Source organism: Colletotrichum orchidophilum (genome assembly GCF_001831195.1).
Source record: "Colletotrichum orchidophilum strain IMI 309357 chromosome Unknown Scaffold_21.1, whole genome shotgun sequence".
NCBI lineage: Eukaryota > Fungi > Ascomycota > Sordariomycetes > Glomerellales > Glomerellaceae > Colletotrichum > Colletotrichum orchidophilum.
In genome coordinates this window covers 234,405-258,956 of record NW_019172977.1, presented here as the reverse complement: position 1 = coordinate 258,956, position 24,552 = coordinate 234,405, and the positions used below count along the sequence as shown (strand labels likewise).

General features: G+C 50.7%; 9 protein-coding genes across 9 annotated transcripts; 5 read left to right on the top strand and 4 right to left on the bottom strand.

The window, feature by feature from the left end:
- Nucleotides 1-1,223: 1,223 nt before the first annotated feature.
- CORC01_03522 (uncharacterized protein) lies at nucleotides 1,224-1,731 on the bottom strand (the record flags this gene model as incomplete). Its single annotated transcript, XM_022615171.1, has 5 exons — nucleotides 1,224-1,228; nucleotides 1,313-1,403; nucleotides 1,464-1,537; nucleotides 1,599-1,636; nucleotides 1,691-1,731. 5 exons carry the CDS (start codon nucleotides 1,729-1,731, stop codon nucleotides 1,224-1,226), a joined length of 249 nt encoding a protein of 82 aa, XP_022478349.1.
- A 524-nt stretch (nucleotides 1,732-2,255) lies between these two features.
- CORC01_03521 (3'-5' exonuclease) lies at nucleotides 2,256-5,180 on the top strand (the record flags this gene model as incomplete). Its single annotated transcript, XM_022615170.1, has 4 exons — nucleotides 2,256-2,618; nucleotides 2,671-3,324; nucleotides 3,375-3,565; nucleotides 3,614-5,180. The coding sequence occupies 4 exons, from the start codon at nucleotides 2,256-2,258 to the stop codon at nucleotides 5,178-5,180; spliced, it is 2,775 nt and encodes a 924-aa protein (XP_022478348.1).
- Nucleotides 5,181-6,144: 964 nt separating this feature from the next.
- On the top strand, nucleotides 6,145-7,831 carry CORC01_03520 (D-isomer specific 2-hydroxyacid dehydrogenase; the record flags this gene model as incomplete). Its single annotated transcript, XM_022615169.1, has 4 exons — nucleotides 6,145-6,407; nucleotides 6,931-7,060; nucleotides 7,177-7,751; nucleotides 7,822-7,831. 4 exons carry the CDS (start codon nucleotides 6,145-6,147, stop codon nucleotides 7,829-7,831), a joined length of 978 nt encoding a protein of 325 aa, XP_022478347.1.
- Nucleotides 7,832-9,985: 2,154 nt separating this feature from the next.
- On the top strand, nucleotides 9,986-10,492 carry CORC01_03519 (uncharacterized protein; the record flags this gene model as incomplete). The annotated part of the gene is made up of 2 exons (XM_022615168.1): nucleotides 9,986-10,305; nucleotides 10,375-10,492. The coding sequence occupies 2 exons, from the start codon at nucleotides 9,986-9,988 to the stop codon at nucleotides 10,490-10,492; spliced, it is 438 nt and encodes a 145-aa protein (XP_022478346.1).
- A 1,089-nt stretch (nucleotides 10,493-11,581) lies between these two features.
- CORC01_03518 (TAM domain methyltransferase) lies at nucleotides 11,582-13,161 on the top strand (the record flags this gene model as incomplete). The annotated part of the gene is made up of 8 exons (XM_022615167.1): nucleotides 11,582-11,701; nucleotides 11,761-11,787; nucleotides 11,844-12,042; nucleotides 12,104-12,258; nucleotides 12,339-12,376; nucleotides 12,429-12,566; nucleotides 12,640-13,059; nucleotides 13,110-13,161. The coding sequence occupies 8 exons, from the start codon at nucleotides 11,582-11,584 to the stop codon at nucleotides 13,159-13,161; spliced, it is 1,149 nt and encodes a 382-aa protein (XP_022478345.1).
- Nucleotides 13,162-13,404: 243 nt separating this feature from the next.
- On the bottom strand, nucleotides 13,405-13,800 carry CORC01_03517 (uncharacterized protein; the record flags this gene model as incomplete). The annotated part of the gene is made up of 1 exon (XM_022615166.1): nucleotides 13,405-13,800. One exon carries the CDS (start codon nucleotides 13,798-13,800, stop codon nucleotides 13,405-13,407), a length of 396 nt encoding a protein of 131 aa, XP_022478344.1.
- An 857-nt stretch (nucleotides 13,801-14,657) lies between these two features.
- CORC01_03516 (uncharacterized protein) lies at nucleotides 14,658-15,077 on the bottom strand (the record flags this gene model as incomplete). Its single annotated transcript, XM_022615165.1, has 2 exons — nucleotides 14,658-14,967; nucleotides 15,019-15,077. 2 exons carry the CDS (start codon nucleotides 15,075-15,077, stop codon nucleotides 14,658-14,660), a joined length of 369 nt encoding a protein of 122 aa, XP_022478343.1.
- Nucleotides 15,078-18,076: 2,999 nt separating this feature from the next.
- Nucleotides 18,077-19,440, top strand: CORC01_03515 (uncharacterized protein; the record flags this gene model as incomplete). Its single annotated transcript, XM_022615164.1, has 6 exons — nucleotides 18,077-18,122; nucleotides 18,232-18,440; nucleotides 18,502-18,704; nucleotides 18,771-18,880; nucleotides 18,935-19,102; nucleotides 19,169-19,440. The coding sequence occupies 6 exons, from the start codon at nucleotides 18,077-18,079 to the stop codon at nucleotides 19,438-19,440; spliced, it is 1,008 nt and encodes a 335-aa protein (XP_022478342.1).
- A 2,545-nt stretch (nucleotides 19,441-21,985) lies between these two features.
- CORC01_03514 (amidohydrolase) lies at nucleotides 21,986-23,332 on the bottom strand (the record flags this gene model as incomplete). The annotated part of the gene is made up of 1 exon (XM_022615163.1): nucleotides 21,986-23,332. One exon carries the CDS (start codon nucleotides 23,330-23,332, stop codon nucleotides 21,986-21,988), a length of 1,347 nt encoding a protein of 448 aa, XP_022478341.1.
- Between the last annotated feature and the right edge of the window lie 1,220 nt (nucleotides 23,333-24,552).

Here is a 24,552-nt window from a genome sequence, read left to right as displayed (position 1 = left end):
TGGAGGGATGTGGGCGTGGATACTCGCGAGTCTCTGCACACTGGATGCGGAACTTGGTGGAAGGGCACAGGACAAAACTGGAGAGAGAGAGCCAGGGACAAGCTTCGCGAGCGCGGAGGGATACGGTAAATCTGGGAATTTACAATGTAATTATTGGAGGGACGTGACGGGGGGGTGCAAGAGGTTTGGGGTTAGCTGGAGGACGTCAAGTTCTCTACCTGGCAAGTTAGTACACAGATGAGGAGCGAGTCTGCACTGGGCTGGTCCCCTGTTGGTTTCCCTGCAGTGTGCCAGCACCTTAGCTGCTGGGTGCGGCGCCTTCCAGGTTGCTCAGCCGCTAGCGAAATATCTCGCTAGCGGATCCCGAGTCCACTAAAGGGGACGGGAGATCTGGACATTTCCAGGTTTGGGCGTCTGCAGAGTGCTGACCCGTGGGACGCACGCACCCGGCTCGTCTCTGGCGGAGGGTCTGACGGGGATGTAGGCGGTCTCGAACCTGGAACAAGCCCCCACCCAGCTTGAGCTTGGCTTTCTGGGACTGGACTGGGCCAACCCTGGCCCATGCTTTTTATTTTTATTTTTTTAAAGTGATGCGATCTGGCCGAGATGGAAGCAAATCTATCTCACCTAAAATCACGTGGGCTGATATATCAAGGTAGCTACCTACCTAGGCAGGTACATGTCCGTACCTTAGACTTGAATGTTTCTACTCATGTTTATTCATGCTAGATTTGTGCGTGCTATGTTCGGTATATACAATGCATATTTCCGGCCAACTAGCAGTGTCCTGCATCCAGTGTCTTTCCAGTCTCGACAGAGTACCTTACTTGGGTGCCTCCTTGGTCGTGCATCATCGATGGAGACTCGGCGGTGATCTCAATATTGACACATGTCCAGCACTCCAGCAGAATGAACCCAAGTTACACCGTTTACTTGCACAGCCATCCAGAGTTCCTTCCTTCCTTTTCCTAGGGTAGGTACGAATACTAGGCAAGGTGTCTATCCGCACCTGGCCGTAGCACGTGTTGTCTGCATACCAGGAGCTTTTCTCCGAGAGATTCAAGCTTAGTTTTTAGTGCCCATCTCCAAGCCACCAGGAGAATAGCTGGCGCGCGGACGCGTCATGGAAAATTCAGGAAAACAGTTCATATTGGGAGATTGCCGTCTCTAACACTGCCACATTATGCCCAACAAATGCAACATTGAAAAACGCCAAAAACAAACTAGCCTGCGAGATATCTTGTCCGGAATTGAAATGACTCCTGCATGAGTGGTCAGACTCTCCTCCCCAAGAACACATTGCAGCACTCACATTTGCGTCCCATGTACGTCGCATCATTGTCTTTTTGATCTTCTCGCGCCTCATCCAACAGCTTGTCTATTCCGCGTTCCTTGAGGGCAACCTACCTCCCAGTCAGTCTTTGCCGTCTCAAACTCGGTTGCGGAATCGAGACTCAGCCTACCGTCAAACACTTTTGGTAGTTTTTGAACAAATCGGCGCACTCATTGTTATCCGTGCCGGTGCCTCTCAGGTACTCTTCAACCTGTTGTCAGATATCTCCTTTTTCTTCCATGTCATGTGCAGGGAGTCAACTTACTCTCACTGTACCATTTCAAGAAGCACGTATCGTAGCGCCTGTTCCAACAGAGTCAGCAGGCCCTCCATGGATTTCTTCACAGGCTCACCCACTCCTTGACTTCGTTACATTCGGGGGCTAAAGACGCAGACATGATGGATGTTTCTCTGATGACGGAAGTCACGGAGGAGCAGTGAGAGGTGAAGTTGCAGCTTGCGGCTAGAAATGGAGGCAAAATCGTCACAGGGGGCTTGAGTGCCTAAGGTCAGCGGCTTCATCCGCTGTGAGTGCGAGGCTCGGTCAAGGTGGTCCCAAGTCGCCTTCACCTCTGCTCGACGCTCACCTGCCTCATTACTTCCGTTTACGGATGACACAGCCCAAATCTATAGAATGTGAAGAATAATACTGGCTTCCCGAATTTCCACTGCCAACATCGAACAAGGCCCAATTCTTCATCTCAAGACCTCTCCCATAAACCTTTAGCTTACTAAGGCAGGCACCTACCTTAGGTAAGGTAAGGTAAGGTAGCTTATCCATATTCTTATCGATTAGATAGTATCCCCAATCTTATCGGCAGGGACCTTTCGCAGTGGGCTCTTTTTTTTTTGTTCGATCGTCAAACTTCGCAGCAAAGCCGCGACAGCCTCCACCAAGAACCAAACCCGCTGCGCCAATACGATGCCGTCTCCCCAGGACTTCAAGTCCCTCCAGGAAAAAGTTCAGGCTGCGCTCGTGACCACAGTCAAGTCGGTCAACCGTGTCTCCGCCGAGGACCTCCCCTTCCAGCGCGCCGTGAACCCCAACGTCGGCGACGATCTCGATGCCAAAACCACCCGGATCCTCGAGCTCTCGACCACCCTCCTCAAGTCAGCTGCGGAGGTCTGCGGACTCAACGCTCCCAACCTCGAAGATGCCGACGACATTGATATGCGCTGGCGGAGCATTGTGGACGTCGTCGACTCAGTCTTGGAGAAAGCCGACACGTCCATCGACGAGTACACCGGAGCTTTGAAGAGGAAGGATGCGCCGGCTGCCGATGCTGTGAGTGCGCCCCATGATCATAAGAAAGACTTCGTATACTGACAGGAGCTAGACACCTCAAGCTAAGAAGCCTAAGACGGCCGGAAGTGTCGTCCGCAGTGCAAACATCACTAAACCCCAACTCAACTTCGACCAACCGGTCGACAACAACGCTCAATGGAAGCCACTCATTACCAAGAAGCCTCACGCTACAGTTCCTCTTGAGCAGAGCCTAATAACTAGCGAAACAGAAGAGGGCTTTGTTCAGTACGACAACCACACTTTCTTACCGTTAATATTTCCCAGAGTGCCCGAGTCCAGCAAGGCTGCATACAAGGAGCGCATGAAGATGAAGAGGTTGTTATCTCTTGAGAATACTGACAGAAGAGCCAGATACAAGCATCCCTACGAAATCGAGATCCTCGAGGCAAAATACCCCGACCGCGTCTACGAACAAGCCGAGCCGATCCCGTGGCAGCCTGTCGAAGGCACGGAGGCCATCTACGTCGATACATATGAGGGTGTCCTGGAGATGCTGGAGGACCTCAAGAAGGCAAAGGAAATTGCCGTTGACCTGGAACATCACGACTTTAGGACATACGTCGGACTCACATCATTAATGCAAATTAGCACAAGAGAACAGGACTGGATTGTCGACACCCTGAAGCCCTGGAGACGGCAGCTTCAGGTACTCAACGAAGTCTTTGCAGACCCCAGTATTGTAAAGGTCAGTGCATACTGAGAAGGTAACTTGGAGTTCATAGCTAACAAACCTAGGTCTTCCATGGCCCATTCATGGATATGGTGTGGCTGCAGCGCGATCTTGGTCTGTATGTCAACGGTCTTTTCGACACGGGCAGCGCATGCGAAGCGCTCCACTACCCCCAAAAGAGCTTGGCTTTTCTATTGAAAAAGTTTGTCAATTTCGATGCCGACAAGAAGTACCAATTGGCCGATTGGAGAGTGCGGTAAGTAAAGTCCAGAAGCAGCTGCCCTTAGATACTAACACAGGGTAGCCCTCTCTCGGAAGAGATGTTGTACTATGCCCGTTCTGATACCCACTTTCTGCTTTATATCTACGATAAGATGCGAAACGAGCTTGTGATGAAGTCGGATAGGGGCAACCCTAGCACCGACTACATCGAGATGACGCTTCAGAAGTCCAAAACCCTCTCATTGAGTCGGTATGGCTGTGAGACGTTCGACCCCAAGTCTGGCAAGGGTAGCAAGGGCTGGTACAATACCCTCCTCAAGCACCCCATGCCCTTCTCGGGTCAGCAATTCGCCGTGTACAGAGCCATTTGGGCATGGAGAGACGAGGTGGCACGGAAAGAAGACGAGAGTACCCCCTTTGTCATGCCCAACGGTATCATTGGTGACATTGCAAAACACATGCCACCCGACGCCAAGGCGCTACATGCCCTCATACCAAATCACGCCTTCATCGCACGGAAAAACGTCACCGAGATATGGAAGCGCTATCAAGAAGCAAGAGAACGGGGCATCGACGAACCACGTCTGCTAGACTTTTTCAAGACAGAGCTTCCAAGAGTCGCGGCCAGGCCTTTGGCGGAGGTTGCGAGCGAGGATGCGGTCGGGGGGGCATTGGAACCTGTTCTCTTGTCGGAGTCTCAGCTGTTCGGCCGCATGGCTTTGAGTTCGGCCTGGGAACAGCCGGCCTCTGCGGCTAACGGTCTTGGGGAGTATGTGATGCTTCCATGGCAGAAGTTCGTGCAGGATGCGAAGACGGTCGAGGCCGATCCCAAGGAAGACGTGGCTATGGAGGGAGGCGTAGAAGCTGAGGCCAAGGCCGCTGCCGCCGCCGCTCGACCCGTGGAGACTGAGGTGGAGGAGGAATTCACCCTCAAGGCTGGCACGAAACGGAAAGCTCCTACAGGGGACGCTTCCGATGCTAGCGAGAACGAGTCAGAGTCGGGCGAGAGTTCCATCGACATCGTCCTGGAGCGGCCAGAGTCTGAGAGAAAGTCCAAGAAGAACGGCAAGACGGGGTCCGGCGAGCGCGAGGCAAAGGTGGCTGCTAAGAGGGCCGACAAGGTCGCGCGCTATACGGAGGATTACGACAAGGCCGCGGCCGAAGTACAACGTCTCGAGGAGGAAGTCGCCAAGAACAATGCCGATCCTGCAGAACTGGAGGAGGCGAAGGAGGCAGCCGCCGAAAAACAAAGCAAACTGCAAGGGTACCTGACAGCAATCAACAACCGTAAGTCAAAGACGGAGAAGAAGGCAGCGAAGAAGGCAGAAAAGGCCAAAAAGGAAGCGGAGAAGAAGGCAAATAAGGAGCAGAAGCGTGCCGCGAAGAAGGCCAAGAAGGACGCCAAGAAAGCCGAGCAACAGGAGTCCGGCGGAGCGGACTCGAGCGACAGCGAGGGGGAGGAGGAAGAGAAGACGTTTGACTATAGCAATGCCACGTCGGTGCTCCACGCGAACCGGACGGGCAACCGCGGCAAGACGCACGTCAAGCCGACGTTCGACCCGTACGCCAAGACGGGTGACGAGCCTCTCAAGGGCGCGAGAAAGGCGCCGCCTCCTAGAGGTGAGAGGAGCGCTACGTTTAGGAAGTAAGTCGTTCAGGTGTATGTTGTCGAGGGTTTTTGGCTGGCTTGGTGGGAATAGGGTGACAGGATGTAGGTATCAGATAAATCAGTCGCAATGCTGTCTCAGGCGAGGGAAGCCTTGAGCTGATAGATGGTCTGTCCGTAGCTAGGAACAGGACCGAACTTTGATAAAAGAGAGAAATGATGCCATCATTCCATGCATTTCTTTTACGGAGTTTATGAAAGTAATCACCCTGCAAAAGTGGGATAGGCCGTCCGTTTAACGTGTTGCCCTGAAAATGAGCGCCTTTCGCGGGGTCCCTAGGACACGAGATCGGCTTGATAAGCGCGGAATCCTGCTCCAAACTAACGTGTATCATCGCAAACCCTTCCAGGTCCCGCGTTTGGTTGAGGGCTTGGGATGTCAAAAAAAGCCCGCCCTCTCCACACCGCGCCCTTGAGGACACACGGCGTCTCACTCAACGGATGCCGATCTTATCGTGTCCGGTAGTGACTGCGGAGCGACTGCGGAGCATTAGTATGGCGCTAGCAAGGTTGGAAAGGAGCAGAGTGACATATGGCGCCCTTGAGGCTCCTTTCTTGCTTTTTTGATGCTTGATAAGATAGAGTATGCAAGTGAATGGTTCTATGCTCTTTTCTTGAGATTGAAATTCTGATTTTTGATTTTTGCTCATTTGCTGTGGCTTATATGAGACGGTTTGAACCTAGCACTTTTTCGAGACGAGACTTTTAGACTTTGTGAGCGAGAATAGATGTCCCTTGCGCTACCCTTACCACGGGTTCATCTGAATGGCACTTTCCTCATAATTGTACGCATAATGGCCCCCCCATCCCTTGGTATCTACCACCATCTCACATCTCCGCAGCCTCAACATCACTCTCAAAGCATCCCTCAGAGAGCATAGTCTTCTGAGGTGGCAGACAGGCAGGGAGACAGGCAGGCCAGCATATCAAGGAAAACACCATAAACAATGGCCGATGACCCCGCGACGGAAGTAAAGAAGCCGAGCCGGCTGCCCTCGGAGACGCACCACGTCATTGTCAAGCTCGAGACGATCCATGTGCCGGCTCCGGAGGTTGATGAGGACGAGGCGATGACGCACGAGGTTATCGGGTACGAGTATACTAGGCCTTCGGAGAGCGCCGTTGCGGCGGCGAGGGCGTGGCCTGCGAGCGTGCTTATTACGACGACGGTGCCAATTAACAAGGAGACGCTTGGGGTGGCGCCGTATTTGTGAGTCGGCTGTTTTCTTTAGTCCTTGGAATTTGCTACCTGGATATTCTGTGGTTGGAGGAGCGGATATTGGCTGTTTGGTACAGAGTGTGTGGCTGTGATTGAAGTTGAGAAGAGTTTGGATGGGGGTTTTGGGAGGGGGGGTTTCAAGGCTACCTACCCCTTCTGAGCTCGATGAAGCCAATGGCAAGATGAGATGGATGGGTGGTGAAAGATCAAGTGATCTTGTCTGGCGGACCAAGAGCTCGAGAGTGTGTTGAAGGCTTCAGTAGCTTCTCTTGACTTTGCAACTCTTCTCTCTAGACTCCTTGTAGGCGAGTTTCTGCCCGAATCTGTCAGCCAGACTTTCCCCCTCTCCTACATTTGTCCTACATTTGTATTCTCTCAGACCTTCCTCTCAATTTCTGCCATCTTCAATATTGAGTTGAAAACCTCCGATCGGACTGCTTTGATGTGCTTGATATTGTACATGGAGTAGCAGGCTCGAAAGGCGAACACATGGCTGATGACGAGAACGGCGCAGGAAGTGTATCATCACAGAGACGGTGGGAACGGATCACATTGATCTGGAAGAGTGCAGGCGACGCGGCGTGACCGTCATGTACTCACCCAACGCAACAGTAGAAGCCGTCTCCGAGCACGCCCTCGGCTTAGTGAGTCCTACCTTCTCCCTTTCGCAACACGAAGAAACCAACTGCTACATAGACTTGAGAGAAATCGAATATATAAAGAAGCTGTTTCACTGACCTTTGGGGATACGTGTAACCAGTACTTCTCATCCCGCAGACGGCTCGTGACGCTCCACAACACGATGATGGACCACGACGAGGGCCGCCCGAACCCCTGGCGCGCAAAGGGGAGCATGTCCTCCCTCCTCCTCGACGGCGAGGGACGCCCCCCGCACACCTGCGGCAACGAGGTGGTGGGGATGATTGGGTACGGGCCCATCGGGCAGCGCGTCGCCAAGATGTGCCGGGCGCTGGGGATGGAAGTCCTCGTTGCCGCGAGGAAGAACGATGCTACGCCCGCCGCAAACGGGAACGGGAACGGGCCTGCCGCCGTCCAAACCGACGGCGACGCGCACGCGCAACGCACACCCTTTGCAGAAGTCCTCCGCCGCGCAACGACGCTCTTCCTCGTCGTGCCCCTCACAGCAGAGACCAAGAACCTCGTCGGCGAAGCCGACATAGCGACGATGAGGCCCGACGCCGTGATTGTCAACGTTGGGCGGGGCGGGACAGTCAACGAGGCCGCTCTGGTGGCCGCGCTGCGGGAGGGGAGGATCTCGGGGGCGGCGACGGACGTCTACGAGGTCGAGCCGGCGGGGAGCGGGCAGGATACCGTGTTATTGGGAAAGGAGGCGAGGGGTCTGAACTTAACGCTGACACCGCACTTGACGTGGTGCGCTGATCAGACTAGAGTGAATATTCGGAGGGTTGTGGGGGAGAATGTGAGGACGTTTTTTAGGGGGGAGAAGGGGAGTCATGTTGTGCTTGATATGCGATGAACTTTCTATCCTAGGTTGTGTATAGTCGAGGAAACGGGGTGGGGGCTGGTAGAGGGGCAGCCTCAGTCTTGTGATTGGAGCTGGATGACTATCGTGATTGAGGAATATTTGAATGGCATACGATCGAATGCTAGCGAGGGTCGTGGACGAAGTAAATGACTGATGATGCTATTCTCATCGACGACACTCATCTTTCCCTACCATAGGTTGATATGCCCGCTTTGCTGCATCACCCCACACTTTGCGACATTTAAATGCCCGAAGACGACGCCATGTCCAATCAGTGTGGGGTGCTACTTCCAAGTGGTGCCAAGACATATAAATTTGATTCCAGGCGAGCTTAGTCCTACGACATGCGTCGAGTTCGGATTCTGGAAAAGACAGTGGGGTCAAGTTCAATCTCAGCCATGAACCTTCATGATTACGTCAGCTTATCAAATCTCGGCGTCAACTGGTTCATCCCGGCTCACCTGGAGCTCACTTCTGGATGGGAGCGTTTCCGAGAGGCCCCGAGACAATATGTAGAATGAATGAATAACGGGCAAGTACCTGATGATTAATGATGATGGTGTCGTCGTAAATGTGCCAGCCTCACTTCTTTTTCATCTGTCGTACTAAGCTGCGGGAGACGTCGCATGTAAAAAAAAAAAAAAACAAAAAAAAAAAGAGAAAAATAAAAAAACAGAAATATGCTGTTATTTTCGCTGTATGCTATTAAGTAAACAGACGAGTCAAAAGTTTATTGCATTAAGCTAAATAAAACACGTAAAGAACTAAAAAAAAAAAAAAAAAAAAAAAAAAAAAAAAAAAAAAAAAAAAAAAAAAAAAAATATGTGTAGCAAAGACGCACTTCATGTGAGCCCGTCTCTCAAAGTCATTCGAGCATCGTTTTGCTTGAAACATCCGTACTTTCCCACTCGTGCCGCTCCCTGCGACACAGTTTCGGCAAGTTGCTTCTTCTCCCGCCCCTGATGTCTTGCTCCCGAGCAACAAGTCTCTCGCAGACATGCACCAGCCTGTACTTCATCACGTTCGAAGAGCGTCTTCATCATCAAGATGCTCGGTAAATGAACATGGCAACCCGGCTAAGCCACGACAATTTGTCCACCCGTTTGGTGAGAAACTGGACGGCCTCGTTCGCCGAGCGTTGGAAATGCAGGACGCGGGAGTCCCCACTGATCGCCTTTAATTTCCTCAACCCCTGGGCTCTGCTCTGGGCTGAGGAAACGTCAGTTGCTTCCCCGGGGTCATTCAGTTCTAGGTAAGCGAGGCGGGCTGTATCTATGCCCATTTACTTGCTGTACTAGTTCGTCTGATGACTCTCCCGATTTCTCATGTTGAGTTTTCAGACAAGAGACTAGAGATGTTATGAGTGGAGGCCGGTGATGTCACACACATATATATACACAAAGAGTGCGTGACAGACGGGCAAACGGAGCCACCAAGGCAATACCGCGGGATCCACAACGGGAAAAGTAGATTGTGTGGGGATTTGGAACATTGAGTAAGGGATGCCAGCAGAAATCAGAAACTAAGGAGAGCCAAGCCTTTCTTTTTGCGCTCCCATGTTGGTGACTTGTCTTTTCAATTTTCGCGAACCTGTCGTACCAGGGACATAAGGGGAAGTTCTGTTTGATGGAAATCAAAAACAAAAGTCTAGAACCAATTCCGAGCGGGAGACTGGGATGCTTCCCAGCCCGCCGGGACGGGAGTGCCGCGCTCGATGGCTGGCCGCCTTTCAAGCGCTCGTAATGCGTCGTTTGTTTGAAACGCGGGCCCCAGAAGCAATTTACATTGAACATACGCTACCGTCCACGAACTATATTAGATCAAGATGAGGGAAACAAAGTCAGGGATCGGTCGACTATGGATATCGACACTGGACAGTTCATGTTATGTGAATTCGACGCGACTTTCACTTTCTTTAAAAGGCTTCACTCTCGCTCTCGTTCTTGACACAAGTATCTCTATTTCCTGCAACAACGTTGGCTGGACTCGGATCACTCTCGTTTACCAACAATCATCACCAAAGAAAAATACACTCGTTTCCTCCACGAAAACTAGCGCCAAGATGCAGCTCTCCGCCCTCTTCCTCCTCGCCCCCGCCCTCGTGCAAGCGACCCTCAACAAGTCCACCTCCAACACCAAGGGCAAGTGTCCCAAGAGCTACAACTGCAGCCCCACCATAACAACAAAAACCGACATCCAGGCCGCCGAGTGCGCCTTTAATACCCGCACCCACAAGACCCAGACCTTTGCCGTCTTCAAAACGAACCACGCGGAAGACAGCAGCCACGGGGCCCCCTACGGCCCTTGCTCCGCGTACACCTGCGAGTCGCCCACAGACGCAGAGATGATCGACGACGCCGATTGCTGGACCTTCTTCTGGAGGTGAGTAGAGAGATAACCGTGATGTCTGGTATTGGAATGGACCGATGGCTGACGGAATACATTTCGCAGCGGCCACGGCGAGAGCAATGGAGCTGGCCTCGACTGCATCAAGGACCCCAAGACGGGCGTCTGCGGCTGCGAGAACTCTGACGGCAATTTCATCCCCGGCCGCTCGGACTGCAAATAAAGGATCTCTGCCTCCTTCATGCAAGACGTCTGTGGCGGCTGCAGGGAGAACATGGCTATACTTGACATGATTCAATCCTCCGATGGTGTGTCCTATTCGTGTATTTACACGCGACCAAAAAAGCTTTTTGTAGAAACAGGATCACAAAACCATTTGTCAAGTAGCCTAGATGAGGTGTGGTCAATACCATTCCGGCACAAAATTTTTCTGCCTTTATAACGTTGTTTCCATTGTTCTCCATGTTAGTTGGTAGCTTGATACTCGGCTCCCGTTATGGCCCGAGCCAACCCTTCCGTAGAAAGAAAGCTGAATGATCTTTTGATTTTGAGCCTGCATCTCGTTATTAAACAATGATATAATTCGCTGTCTGCAGATGGCATCAGGATCATTAGTTGGCGGGTATAAAGTTGCGCAACCAGGCAATTGATACGACCAACCGTCTTTCATATCCAGTCGGCGCCTACACTGCAGCCGGCAACAATCCTTACCTGATTTTACATCCCTTGACTTATTAATACGTCGGGGGAATTGGCAACGCTAAGTCTCCCATAACCAATGACCGTCCGGACTTTGCGATGGGCAATAGGTTGAGGATTATCATTGTGCCCTAGTCCATGAGCTACCTCAATGAAGACCTCGTCTTGGGGTTTGACGCAATGTGGCAACGTAAGTTCTGGCATTGTAATAAAGCTTACAGCGCTGTTTTACCTTCCCGGTAAGCGTCAATCCAGCGCCGAGAGCCAACGAAACCAGCCCAGTGACGTCCAGCAATTCTCAGCGCGAATGCCTCCCTAACCAGCGACCAACGGCTCGCGGCCACACTATGTTGCAGACTCCTTGCATCCCACATCTAGAAACGCTTTGATCTGATATGTGGAATTGATTCCTATTCAGGGATTATCCTCCGCAGAATGGCAGACAACCAAGGGGCTGTATGCAGTTTCCATGTTGGTTGGACCAGCAGCGCTGCCCAGGGCCAAGAAGAGGGGTAATAAGGCTCGGCTGTCTCCTAGTACTTCCCAACGCTGGATCTTAACTATAGAGTCTGAAGAGCTTCATTCTAAATGCTCCGATCTTCAAACTTGCAAAATGTGTGAAGGTAGCAGCACGAACCCCGCGACCCGGCCGGCCACATCATCGACGCCTGCGGCAACTCAACCCAACAACGCAACCGATCATGAAGTCGTGCTTGTTGCTGAGAACATTGAGGTAGGAGACACGGAATAAATCTCTTGGAAGACTACTAATGCACAATTGCTATTATCTAGAGTGATGCTGCGTCAGACCTCGGCAGCGTAAGCAACGCAATTTCCGAGTTCTAGCCTTTGGTAATATTAACCACTTGGAACAGAGTGTCGCATCCTCAAGTACGAGTGTCAGCAGCTCTGTTTTGGAATACAGGATGGAAAATGGAAGAACATATCACGCTTACAAAGATGGCAGTATGTGGGAATCACAGCCGCCCCCGCTCTTTGTCGTTGGAGTCTCTGACATAAGCCGCTCATCAGAATACTTCTTCCCAAATGATGAAAGGGAGAATGATAGACTCGGTGAGAAATATTCTGGTTTACTCAAAGACCTAGGATGTTAACCATACTACTACTGTGGTAGACCTCCAGCATAACCTCTTCATCCTGACTTTTGACAACAAGCTCGCGACAGCCCCGCCCAATGACCCAGGAGCGAAAGTCGGACATGTCCTTGATGTTGGAACCGGCAGCGGCATCTGGGCTATTGACTTTGGGGAAGAGCACCCTGATGCTGAGGTTTGGCGAACCCTGTCGTATCTACACGAGAATGTTGCGTCTGTAGTTCATCATCTACTAACACCGTCATGCCCTCTTAGGTTTGTGGAGTTGATCTCTCGGCTGTTCAGCCTGACTTGTACGTCTTAAGGGCATAAACCCATGGGCTATGAACTAAGAAAAGTTTACAGTGTGCCACCCAATGTCAAGTTCGAGATAGACGATATTGACCAACCCTGGACATTCTCGGAACCATTTGACTACATTCATAGTCGGATGATGAATTCGTCTATCAAAGATTGGAAGGCCTACATTCAGACGTGTTTTGAGTAAGTATAGCAACTTCCGCGTACGGGATATGCAACATACCCAGAACTGTCATGTGGCTGAATTATGACGCAGTAATCTAAGCCCTGGAGGGTACTTGGAGCTGATCGAATTCGATGCTGTGCCGACGTCCGACGATGGGACGTTGAAGCCCGACTCGGCGATCAAGAGATCCGCTACGCTGCTTTTCGACGCTGCAGCCATTTTGGGTCGACCGTTCGAGGACATTAGCAGAATGAAAGAAGTCCTGACCGAGACCGGGTTCAGGGATGTCCACAAACAGCTCTACAAGTGGCCGACAAACTCGTGGCCCAAGAACCCTAAACACAAGGAGTTGGGGATTTGGAACCACGAGAATGCCATTGCTGGGTGGGAGGGTTTCTGCATGGCTCCGTGTACGCGGGTCCATGGTTGGAGTAGGGAAGAAGTTCTCATTCTTATGGCGGAGGCCCGGAAGGAATTCAAGGATAGGACAATCCATGCGTACTTCAACATGTGAGTTGATTGAGCTCCGTTTCTTGTCGCTACTGCTGACTCCAGCTCAGCTGGTCTATTTATGGAAGGAAACCTCTCGTCTCTGAGGAGCCTTCGAATTAGCTTTTGGGATATGGACGAATAGTCCATGAGCAGAGTTGAGAACGGAATGTCAAAGAATTTGTATTCGACAAACAATTCGAATTCATTGTTGTGTAATTGGGGGATCCTGTTGGCGGATTCCAGACAAAGCAAGCGTAGCATGGTAGTATCCTGGCATCTTGAATCGAATAGCTCACTCATGATTTTACTTGACAAATGAGAAGAGACTTGATAATCGATCAAAGTTTTGCACACTCCCTCTGACTATGATCTATTCTCAATATACCACACCACCCATGCTAAACCAAAATTTGTGACTGGAAGCCAATAAGGCATATCAGCCCGCATCTGACTCCAATACCCGGAAGCTGTCAAGAAACAGCCGAGGACAAGGGCGAAGATTCCCCCACGAGTTTGCGGCAGCGCCAGAAGGAAGCCCTCCGTAACCATCAGTGCTCCGATGTATTGCATGTGCAATTTGATTGTGCGCTGACCAGTGAAAGGGTAGAGTGGTTGCAGATACGGTGCTGTGATCTGGGATTTACGGTAGATCCTTTCGTGGAGCGTCTTGAACGGCCAAGGGCCAAGTCTAGGAATTCCGCCGACAAAGTATTCGAACGCAAGAAGGATGCGGGGGATGGCGAGCAAAATGGAAGCCATGGTTGTGTTGCGGCCGTGTAAAGCGGAGCTTTAACTCAGACATAGATAGGGCTCTTGAATCGGAGCATGAGAGTAGAATCTATTTAGACAATACCCCAGAAGCGGGGTGCATATGATTATTTCCGGGACGGCCGGGGAAATAGTTGTGTTCAGAGATCAATCAACGTCGATGATGTAATGAGTGGCGGCCAGTCACCCAAGTTCTGAGACACACTGCACGTGAGTGTACTAGGTAAGAATCAGGCTTTCGATCATGAAAACCAGGAACCGGTCTGACAATGCAGTGGCCACATCACATGCCCTGCGAAGGTGTAAGTTGATGAATGACTGGCTATACAGTTAAGGGAATTGAAATTCAATTCGACCGCTGAGTCAGGGGGTCAGGGAGGACCACCTCGACGGCGCATACCAACTCGGAGCTGAGATTGGGCCTCTGGCACCAGCTTCCATTTCCCTCTTCCACTCCCACGCAGAATTTATAAACTATCAATCAACTATTCGTCAGCCCCTTGACCGTACTGTTTGACTCGCCCTTGGTATGATACCAACAGTTGCATTGGTAGAGAAAACTTACTTCGGCACCTTCCCGATGGCGGCCATTGGTTCTTTAGCCCCTCGACCCAGTATAGCAGAGTTTTGTCCCCTGAGAAGAAAGCGAATGCCTAGGCCATTAATCGCCCAGTAATGCAGCTCATGGCTGTTGTAAATACCGGTCAGGCCCATGATCTCGCCATTTTTCTTGACAGGCCCAACTGCCTGTTTCTATGGCTTTCCGGAAGACTGGACTCTGGGACTGACTTGGAGCACCCAGCTCAATGGTAAGATCAATCGATCCGACGAGCAGGACATGAGCGTCTTCAACGGAAGCGATCCCGTCGATGTTCAAAGTCATGAACCATGGGTGTAATAGCCGGTTTCAGCTCTTGAATCTGACCAATAACGACTGGAAGATCCTGCAGAATGAGCTTGCCCGGCGCGCTGGGATAGTAGGAGTGGAACTCAGCCAGGTCGTGGCCGATGCTGCCGCCAATGTCCACCAAGAAGGGTGCCTCAGCATCCGCGTCGGCCCCGTGAATGAGCCTCTCCTCGACGGAGAAGAAGCTGGGGCCATCCAGAGCGTGCGGCCCTGGCGGTAGCCGGACATATGGTGGTTGAAGTGGATACCATCTACACTTATTTGTGTCAGTTCCTATCCATTGTCATGGTTGATAATCCTACATACAGCCAAGATCTTGCCGCCTCGCAAACATGTTCTTGTCAGTGTCGTAGGCGTACATCACAGATGTATCTTTGGCATCAGTGGGGTTCTTAAAGCCTCATTTGCGAGAGTACTCATTGAACCGTAAAGGGCCGGCACCAGTGCAACTTTTGCTGAAGGTGACATGAAGTTAGAAAAAACATGGAGAGAGAACAAGATTCATTGCACCGTTGAACAAGATTCTGTATCAAACATTACACAGAAAGCGAAGCTGACATCGCGATGTATCCATCTCCAATTAGAGGGATGCTCAACGACTTTGAGAAATTGGTAGGCTGGTACTCATCAAGTTCTGTATCCTTGATGCAACCCATGGCACCGAGATGGCGCATGGGACGACCTGTAAGGGAACTATGACTTATTTGAGTAGAGAGAAAACGGAGTTCGTTCACTTATTCAGTAGAGCCGGGTCAACAGCAAAGGCTTCAGCAACTTGCTTCACCGATTGAGGACGATCACAATTCTTGGCCATAAGCTTCCACAGGCCCAAGGACCGGTCCGCGAGACATCGGCTCCGAGCCGATGGAGAGCCATTTAAGTAGCAGGTTCAAGTCCTCAGATGCAAGCTTTTGCGATGTTGAGAAGGCACAGTGAAAAAGTTGCGCAGTAGACCCATGCGAGGCGTAAGCCACGTCTCCCCACTATCAACGATTAGTATTGTTGAAGATATGAACTTTTCGAATAGTCTGAGAAGTACTCCGCAGGTGAGGTGATCTAATCGTATGACTTCGCTTTCTGAACCGATCCTTTCTGTTGAAAAAGGCTAGCTTGTGAACAAAGAACCATCTCTCTGCAGTGCTGACAAGGTGCTCTTATGAATGCTTGTCGCAGATCCTTCAACGTCCTGCGACAATGTCGGGAAACAAACGTGGGCGATGAGAGCCGAGCAATTTAGGGACATGCACCATGCCATCACAGGTTAAAATGCGAATGGGTCTAGAATCGCTATCCGGTTATCACAATAGGAGGTGTAACTTGGTCGCCTCGCATCATCTTATGACTTCGTCTATGGCCGGCTTAAGCTTCTGCGTGCCAACCAGTCGGCTTTCCTCGGCGACTACACGCCACATCTCGCCGAGGCTACCGCTTCGGAACAAGAGCGTGGAAAAGAGGCGGAAGTGATTTGGCCAAAGCAAGACCGCAGGTCAATCTTCCATTAAGGGTCGATGGCCAGCTGGCTCCCGGGATGTAGCGAGGGGCAATCGTAACGTCGGATCAAGGCAGACCGTTTTCGTCGAGTCCAAGCACAAAGCAGTGCGGGTAACTTGGGCTTACGTTAGGTTGGTAGGTGATTGGCATTGAACAGAAACGTCCCGTATGTCTCTGAATTTCGCCACGCTCACTCGTCTTGTCTCACTCATGCCCGGATATGACGGTTTTGGAAGCGGCGGTCGGCGAAGTGGGGCCGACCTGACGGCGGTCCCGAGTATTCGTGCAGCCGGGAAACGGGGTTTCATCGGAACTAGATTTGGGATGATATGCAGCAACTTTTATTATATCTGAACCGTTACAAGTGAACACATTAGAGACCTATAATAGGCCATCAAGAACCCTTAGGTGCGGATGTGAGAGGCAAGAGGCAGCTTTATCATGTTCGTCCACGGCAGGCCAAAAATTTGAATTGAGTTGGCAATTCTTAGCTCAGTAGGTGCTTTTCGTCAACTTTCATCTTGAAATCGTCAGGCTACCCGGAAGGCGGTTGGAGAGAATGGGTCAATGAAGTTCAATCGCAGAAAACTCAAACCTAAATGCTGATCACCGGGGCGAAGCAATCAGTCTAGAATCCCGCGTTGAGTTGAACGCCCTAACCAGGACATTAGAGCCTCCTTTTAAGTGGTAGCTAGCAGATGGGGGGGTGTTCGTACGTCCGTATTCATCAAAACATCGGAAAGTTATAGTCTGGAACGGTTTTGCAGCGTCTAGCTCGTCCTTCGGGTTCTCCCTGAACTTAGTTCCCGTCTCGAAGGCTTGAAGCCTGCGAATAAGCTGGCTGGCCGGCCCACGTGCCGCCCCGGGCCTAGCTCACCGCATTGGTCTCAGGTCAGCCAATCTACATAGATTCGGATAGAAGCCACACTATTTAGTGTACTTGATTTGGACAACGCGGATCAGGCTGCGTTCCGATGTGCTGATGTGCCAATGATCGCACAGACTGGCGCGATGGGCATCGAACCGGCCCGTGAAGTCGGGTGAATGGGTACGGACGAAACGGAGTGCGCGAGATGCATGCACGGAGTTTGGCTGTCTTTGAACCTTTCCTCTCTACAGAAAGCTTCACGATCGTTCCGACCAAGGCGTCTAAGTGGCCCAGCGCGTCTCCTGTTTTGTGTCCAGAATTCTACGTGCCGTTTCCTTTTCGGCTTTCTGATCTCGAGCCCTGTCAAGGGAGGGTTGCAAATGAGCGGGAACCGATGACATGCAGCACCGGCGCTCTTTGAATTTGTGAACGAATTCGGTGAGTGGGTCAAGGATGACAGATCTCAAACCAGATGGTGACATGGGTGATCTATTGCATCCAAGACAATAATTACTCCCCGTTGCAGGGGAAAATCATGTCAGCCGACCAAGACACTCGTCTCAAACCCTTGATGAACATGCGGGACCCGCCCATATGGTGATCTTCGTTCAAGCTGTTATTCTCTGTCGATAACAGTTGGTATGAGAATCGTTTGTCCAAAATTTCCTGCAAGCCATGGCCACATCTTTCGCAATTCTTTTGAGGGGGCCTGCCTAACTACCTGTAGCAATTTCAAGCATGTGCTAGAGGGTCGGCCGACGGGCGCGAGATTCAAGGATAAGGTTGAGCACTTCCCAATCCGGATGATGGATTCGGTATCGTACGTGCGTTTAGTTCGAAATCGGACAACGGAACCAGAGCTAGTATGATTCTCATCCCGCGCTAGGAGTAAGTATGTCTCAACTAGCGTCCGCAGGCATTCAGCTCCCTTCTCATCCTCCTTTATAATTCCAGACGCCCAAATCCTGAACAGGGTTCAGCAACGCGTTGAAGATGTGACGATGGATGATGGCTCACTTTCCGACCCCAAAGGCGGTAACAATCATAGTACGTCAGATTGCTCATTTCGAAACCTCTACGTCGAATCATGCCCGCTGACTATACTCGCTACGAAACTAGACTACGGGATGGGTGACCATATTGACCGCTGGTGCAGTACTGGCCGCTTCGCTCCATCTTCGAATCAACATACAAGGGAGGAAATTGCAGATTAGCGACTATTTCCTCTGTCTAGCGTGGGTCTCTGCGGTTGTGACTGCATCGTTCGATATCCAGTTCACGGCGATGGGCGCGTTGCATCAAAACATCAAGATCAACCTCGATGGTTTCAAAGGAAGCGACGAAGAGGTTATACTGGTCATGAGGGTAAGAAAATGGACCATTTGCTTTCATCACAGTCATTTAGCTGACACAACATGCCTAATAGCTGTTTTGGGCCAGCAGCATACCATTTTTTACAACATTCTATCTCTGCAAAGGGGCCCTTCTTGCCGTCTACGTTCAACTATTCCCCATTTTCATGTACTATCGAAGAATGATGTTATGGACGGCTATCGTGTACTGCGGGCTGGCGTACTTGGTCAGCATGATACTGCTTTTTACCGTTTGCTTACCACTCAGTAAGAACTGGTGAGTCTCCATGAAAGAGCAGATCGCTATATCCACACATGAAATCTGACTTGAGCTACTCAACAGGGCTGTGGAAGATCGGATTGTTGGAACAGAAAATGTCATGTGCTCGGCCTCATCTCCTGCTATTGTGTTCCAAGTCGGATGGGCATTGCATTTCTTTGGAGATATTATGAGTAAGTTCGTCACTGGACAACCCTAAAAACTGAAAGTTGGCTGACTTTGCAAAGTCTTTTGCCTCCCCTGGCTCATCCTACCTGACTTGAAGATCAAGAGAGCCCTCAAAATCGGTGTTTACTGTACTTTTGGTCTCGGAATCATCAACATGACGTTTTCTCTCGTCCGCTTCATCACTATTCAGACTGCACCGGTGGAGGCATTGCCGTTCGGTTTAGTCGGTGAGTACCTGGACTCGATTCTTTAGGGCCTCTGGTAGACATGTGCTGACAAAAGATGATCCATAGAACTTTGGAGCGAGCTGGACGTCAACATTGGTCTTTTAGTTGCGACCTTACCATGCCTCAGGCCATACTTCCGATCGAACCGACGAGCTGGCTATTCGGACAAGTCGAACGGGTACAACTACAAGTCAACTGTCAAAACACCGATGCACATTACACGCATGAGCAGATTCGAAGTCATCAGCGAGCCGGCATACTACCACAACGTTGATCTTGAACATATGGCGGCTTGTTCGGCCACTTCGCAATCACAGAAGTCCAGTGAGACGGTGTAGAGATCTTGGAGATGAAAAGACACAAACAGTAGCCTATTGATACCCCAATGCCACCCTAGGCTGGCATTCGAACGAGACTTATTAAATAATGAACTTTCAAGGCTTATAAGCCGCTATACTTGCAATAAACCTCAATCGAGATTCTTCCGTTCACTCCTTGGACTTCTCACGAAGCAGGCGTATGTAAGAGCGCCTGACAGAGCAGTAACCAGCCTTTACCATCAGATGGCCTAAAATGCCGTCAAATCGAGGGAAGCACCCAGCTGTCTTGTGACTGCTCAAAAATAGTGCCTCATAATGCCGCGAGCACAGCAGTAGACAGATTTTGGGCAGTGATAACTAAGCTGCCTGCTGCATCTTGGTACGACGTCGGAACTTTCGAGATGATGAATGTAGAGACAGCCGCAAACAACATGTCGGGGCCGAAGGTGCTGACGATGAAGCAAGTGAATGACAGCGTCCAGCATAGTGTACTCCTTTGTCGAGGCAAAGAAAAGGTCAGAACCGTGGGCAAATGCGAGCATGCTTCCCACCATGATGAAGTGTCCCGGTGCCACATGAAGCGTTCTCGAAACAACCCACGATGCAAAGATTCCACTGAGACTGATAGGTAGAGGTCTCGTAGCAGGCGAAGTTGGCTGGTGACTTTTGCTGGATGGTGAGCATAAAGAGGACCGCGTAGAGCTGCCAGGCTCTTGCATAAGCGTCGTATCCTAGGAAGTAGAACAACATTAAAGGAAAGAGCCCGGGATGTGCCCACAGACGCTTATGGATCAGCGGCCGTTGCACGCGGCTCTCGATCAAACCGAGACTGGCCAAGCATACAGCTCCAACTATGAAAATAGAATTAGTGTAAGGAGTTCAGTGCGTAGGTCATCCCTGAGTGAGACCAAAAATGAACAATCCGCATCCAAGGATCGCTGCTGCAGCGTCGGCGTAGTCAAGTGTTTTTTGAGACATTGATTCTACTGGCAGAGTAGGTTTGCAACAGATAGCCGCGACCAAGACATGCGAGAGACAAAGAACCTGTTGATCCGAATACCAAAGCCAATGCGTACTCAGCGCACCGCCTTTCATGACTCCGATAGCAAAGCCAAATGGAATCATGGAACTTATCAGAGAGAATACGTGATTTCTTCCCAAGACCAGGACTGCAAACCCTTCCGAGCACACTCATTGTCGGGGAGCAAAGCATGCCAACCGCTAAGCCAGACATAGCATGAGTGACGAAAAAGAGAATCATTCTATCGGGAGTGATGAAGAAAGCACCAATGCAACTCCATGGGTGTTTTGAACTGATGAGTCGGCTATAGAGCCCGAGATGACGACAGAGACTCCATTGGCGACGAGAAATGAGCCGATGAGCCAAGGATTGTTGAGCGAACTCGTATTAGGAGCGTCAATAAAGGTGATTTCCTTGATAAATGTGTAAGGTGAATGGCAAATATAAGCTGATCCATGGAGCATATGCAGACAAACCCGACTTCCTCTGCGAAAGAGGAGAACTCTGAAGGGATGGCGGAAGTACCAATTCGACGGGAGGCAGCCGACAATCGTGTTCCCGTCTCTGCACCGTCTCGAATTTAAGTCGATTCAAATGCCAATTGAGGAGGCTGAGCAGCTACGACGGTTGCCGACATTGTGATTTGAGAGATAATTTTCTTTCCACTGAGCAAAAGGTTTAGAGCATATTTCTCTGAATGTGTTGGTTTACGTAATCACAGGGTGATTTGTTCGATCGAACCGTGGTAACGAAGGGTCAATTACTCTTGTATTGATCTCTGCGTGAAGTGGAAAAGAGAGGTTCCAACCGTTGGTTAGATCGCCGGTCAAACGCTGATATAGAGACCCTCAGATGGCCCCTGCGCTGGCGCTGACTCGAGGTCGAATTGGGCTTCCAATCCGACAGAATGATTAAACGGACAACAGTCTACACATCACTTCCATCAGATATCTATCCCGCTGAGTTTGCCTCGGGTTAATCAGCCAAGCTGAATTACGAACTCAAATTCCTACTAAGGTAGCTCATCGAAATGCAGGCAGCCTAGAGATGGATCTCAAAGCCGAGCTTGTGGCCCTAGTAGAGGCTGGCTACTCGATTTCTGGAACACTACCTCCAGCAGCACCATGAACCCGAAACAATTTCCACAACCAGAAAGCATATCATTAGGTATGTAATGGACTACAGTAGGGCCTTGGATCATTGTAAGGGTCATAGTTCTACACAACCTTATCACCTTCAGCATGCCAGGAATGCTTGCAGCTTCACCGTAAGCGAGTTTTATGGTCTCTTCTTTCTAGTATTGTCGGATTGGAAGCCCAATTCGACCTCGAGTCAGCGCTAGCGCAGGGGCCATCTGAGGGTCTCTATATCAGCGTTTGACCGGCGATCTAACTAACGGTTGGAACCTCTCTTTTCCACTTCACGCAGAGATCAATACAAGAGTAATTGACCCTTCGTCACCACGGTTCGATCGAACAAATCACCCTGTGATTACGTAAACCAACAAGTATAGAGGCCTGTGCTGAAGATCACATGTGGACCTCAAGCTCTCGACTCTTCTTTCATACAACTCAGATGCGAATGCACAACTCTCCCTTCCTTCACAACAGCCAAGATGGACCCCTGAGACTCGTCCAGAATTGTAATATCATCCAAAGGGTTACGATCCAGGACCAACAGATCTGCCAGGAATCCCTCCTTGATCTGACCCAACTTGTTCTCCTGACCAAGCATTTTGGCGGCATTGATAGTAGCACTTTGTAGAACCTGGAGAGGGGTCTGAACTTGACTGCGGATAGAAAACTCTTTCGACTGGGCGAAGTGAGTCGGGCCAAGCAGATCGGTGCCAAAACAGATTGTGACGCCGACTTCTGTCGCCATCTTGAGCGTGGCCAAGCCCTGTTCAAGTACAGTGGTGACTTTGGCCTCTGATTCTGCATCCAGGAAATGCGACTCCTTTGACACGAAGTGAGTTACAAGCGTCGGCGTGAGGAATGTTCCCGTCTTCACCATGAGTTTCGCGGTCTCCAGGTCGATCATGTTGCCGTGCTCAATACCCCTGACGCCCTGGTTGATGGCCTGTCTGACTGCTTCTGTGGTATAGCAGTGGCTTGTGACATAAGTCTTTGCGTTATTTGCAACAGTGACAATGGCCTTGATTTCGTCGTCGGAAAACTGAAGTTGGTCGATGCGATCAGTCGGGCTCGCGGCGCCGCCACCGCCCATGATCTTGATGAAGTCCGCGCCTTGACGCAATTCATCTCTTGCGATGCGATAGCATTCTGGTACGCCGTCTACAATACGGCTGATACCTGATACAGCGCCGCCGCAGCAGGGGATAGTATCATGTCGTCCACGCATGTCGCCGTGGCCGCCGGTCTGAGAGAGCGCCTTTCCAGATATGAAAAGGCGCGGACCGGGATAGATGCCCTCTTCAACGGCTTCTTTCATGGCAAGAGTCGCACCGCCGCAGTCTCTGACGGTAGTGAAGCCGCGATGAAGCATTGCTTTGAGGACACTGGGCTGCCGCAGAAGGCTTTTGGTCTCCGTCATGTCTCGGTACGATGATAGACTTGCCGCGCCCGGGGTAACTGCTATATGGACATGGCAGTCAATCAGCCCGGGGCAAACGTACTTTCCTTCCAGATCGATGATGTTCTCCGGCTTGACGTCTAATCCATCTGTCTTTGCTGGATCGCCTGCTTCAACGGAAACAATCTTGCCAGCGGAAAGGGCAATGGTGACATTGCTACTGATCGATCCATGAACAGGATCGACGATTCTGGAGTTCTTCAGCAAGTATGGTTGCTGCGGATCAAGCTTCCACGGAGTGATGTATTTCGACAGATCTACACCGGAGGTATCGGGTTTTGATTGCGTGGTGACCATTGTGTTGCAAGGAATATCAAGCAGGTTTGAAATGAAGAGATGCAATAACCATTTGTGAATGTAGAAATTAATAGCAAGACATACATATACCTGTTGATGCACTTGTTGCAAATCGCGGACAGATAGGACTGGAAGAAGACATAATCGAAGCCAGCGGATGAAAGCGTCACATTCGGCTGCAACGGCGTTTACAACAGGCGTTCAAATGATGCTGCTTCCAGTGAACAGGTGATATTGAGAATCTGTGAGAAATTCGGCCAAGACCAACGTTGAGACAGTCCGTCTTCGGCTTGGGAAAGTTGTGGTGTGGATGCGTATTCACCAGTGAATATCGGACGCATCCGGCGATGCATATGGTCTGACTTTGAGACCCGTTCGCTGAACGCCAGCTTCAGCTAGCGCGTCATATGCAGGAGTTCAAAAGCGTCCTCGTTCAGCTTGAACCTCGTTTCCTCGGTTAACAATCCTGCATTGGTCGAGTGTCGGTTTCCAAGGTTCAGTTCGGCCAAGCCGTTGGGGGCTGAATTGTGTGGCCGATTCAGTGATTCCGGTCATCCGAAATTCGCCTCAAGGGGCCCAGTCAAGTGCTGTTCAAAGGACGTGACTACAATTTGGCCAAAGACACATCGTCACGCAGTCATGTGAAATTAAGCTCATACTTTTTATGGTCCGATAGCTCGATTCGGGACCATGGCAAAACTCTGTAAGCAAGCTTCGTTCGAGTATTGTTGATTTGATCTTTGACAAATCGTGCACCGAGAGAAACATTATATTATGTTCTGTGGGCAAACGGACATGCTTCAAAGGCTTTTAGGGTCGTAGCAACCTGGGGCTCTGAGTCGAACGTAGGGGGCTTGCAGGCCCAATATTCATCTTGCATGTTTGCTAGCGACCAACAAAATCCAGGAGTCATGGAAATGAAAGTCAGGTCTAGACTGAACATGGAGAGACAAACAACAGTGTGCTTTGTTTTGAGTCAATGCATACTTACACAAACATATGTGCCATCATTAGCCAGCATGGCCAGCATTAATTTATCTGAGCAGCTAGGCAATGACAAAAAGCTTGTTGGGCGGCAACACAGACCAAGGGATATGCAGAAGAAACGTGATCGCCACTGGGTGCTCCCACTCCAAACGCATGCCGACTTGGCCGATGACAGCCCTGACAGGCCCGTCAGATACGCGCGGGATCCGTGCGGAAGACCGGCATGGGAAAGA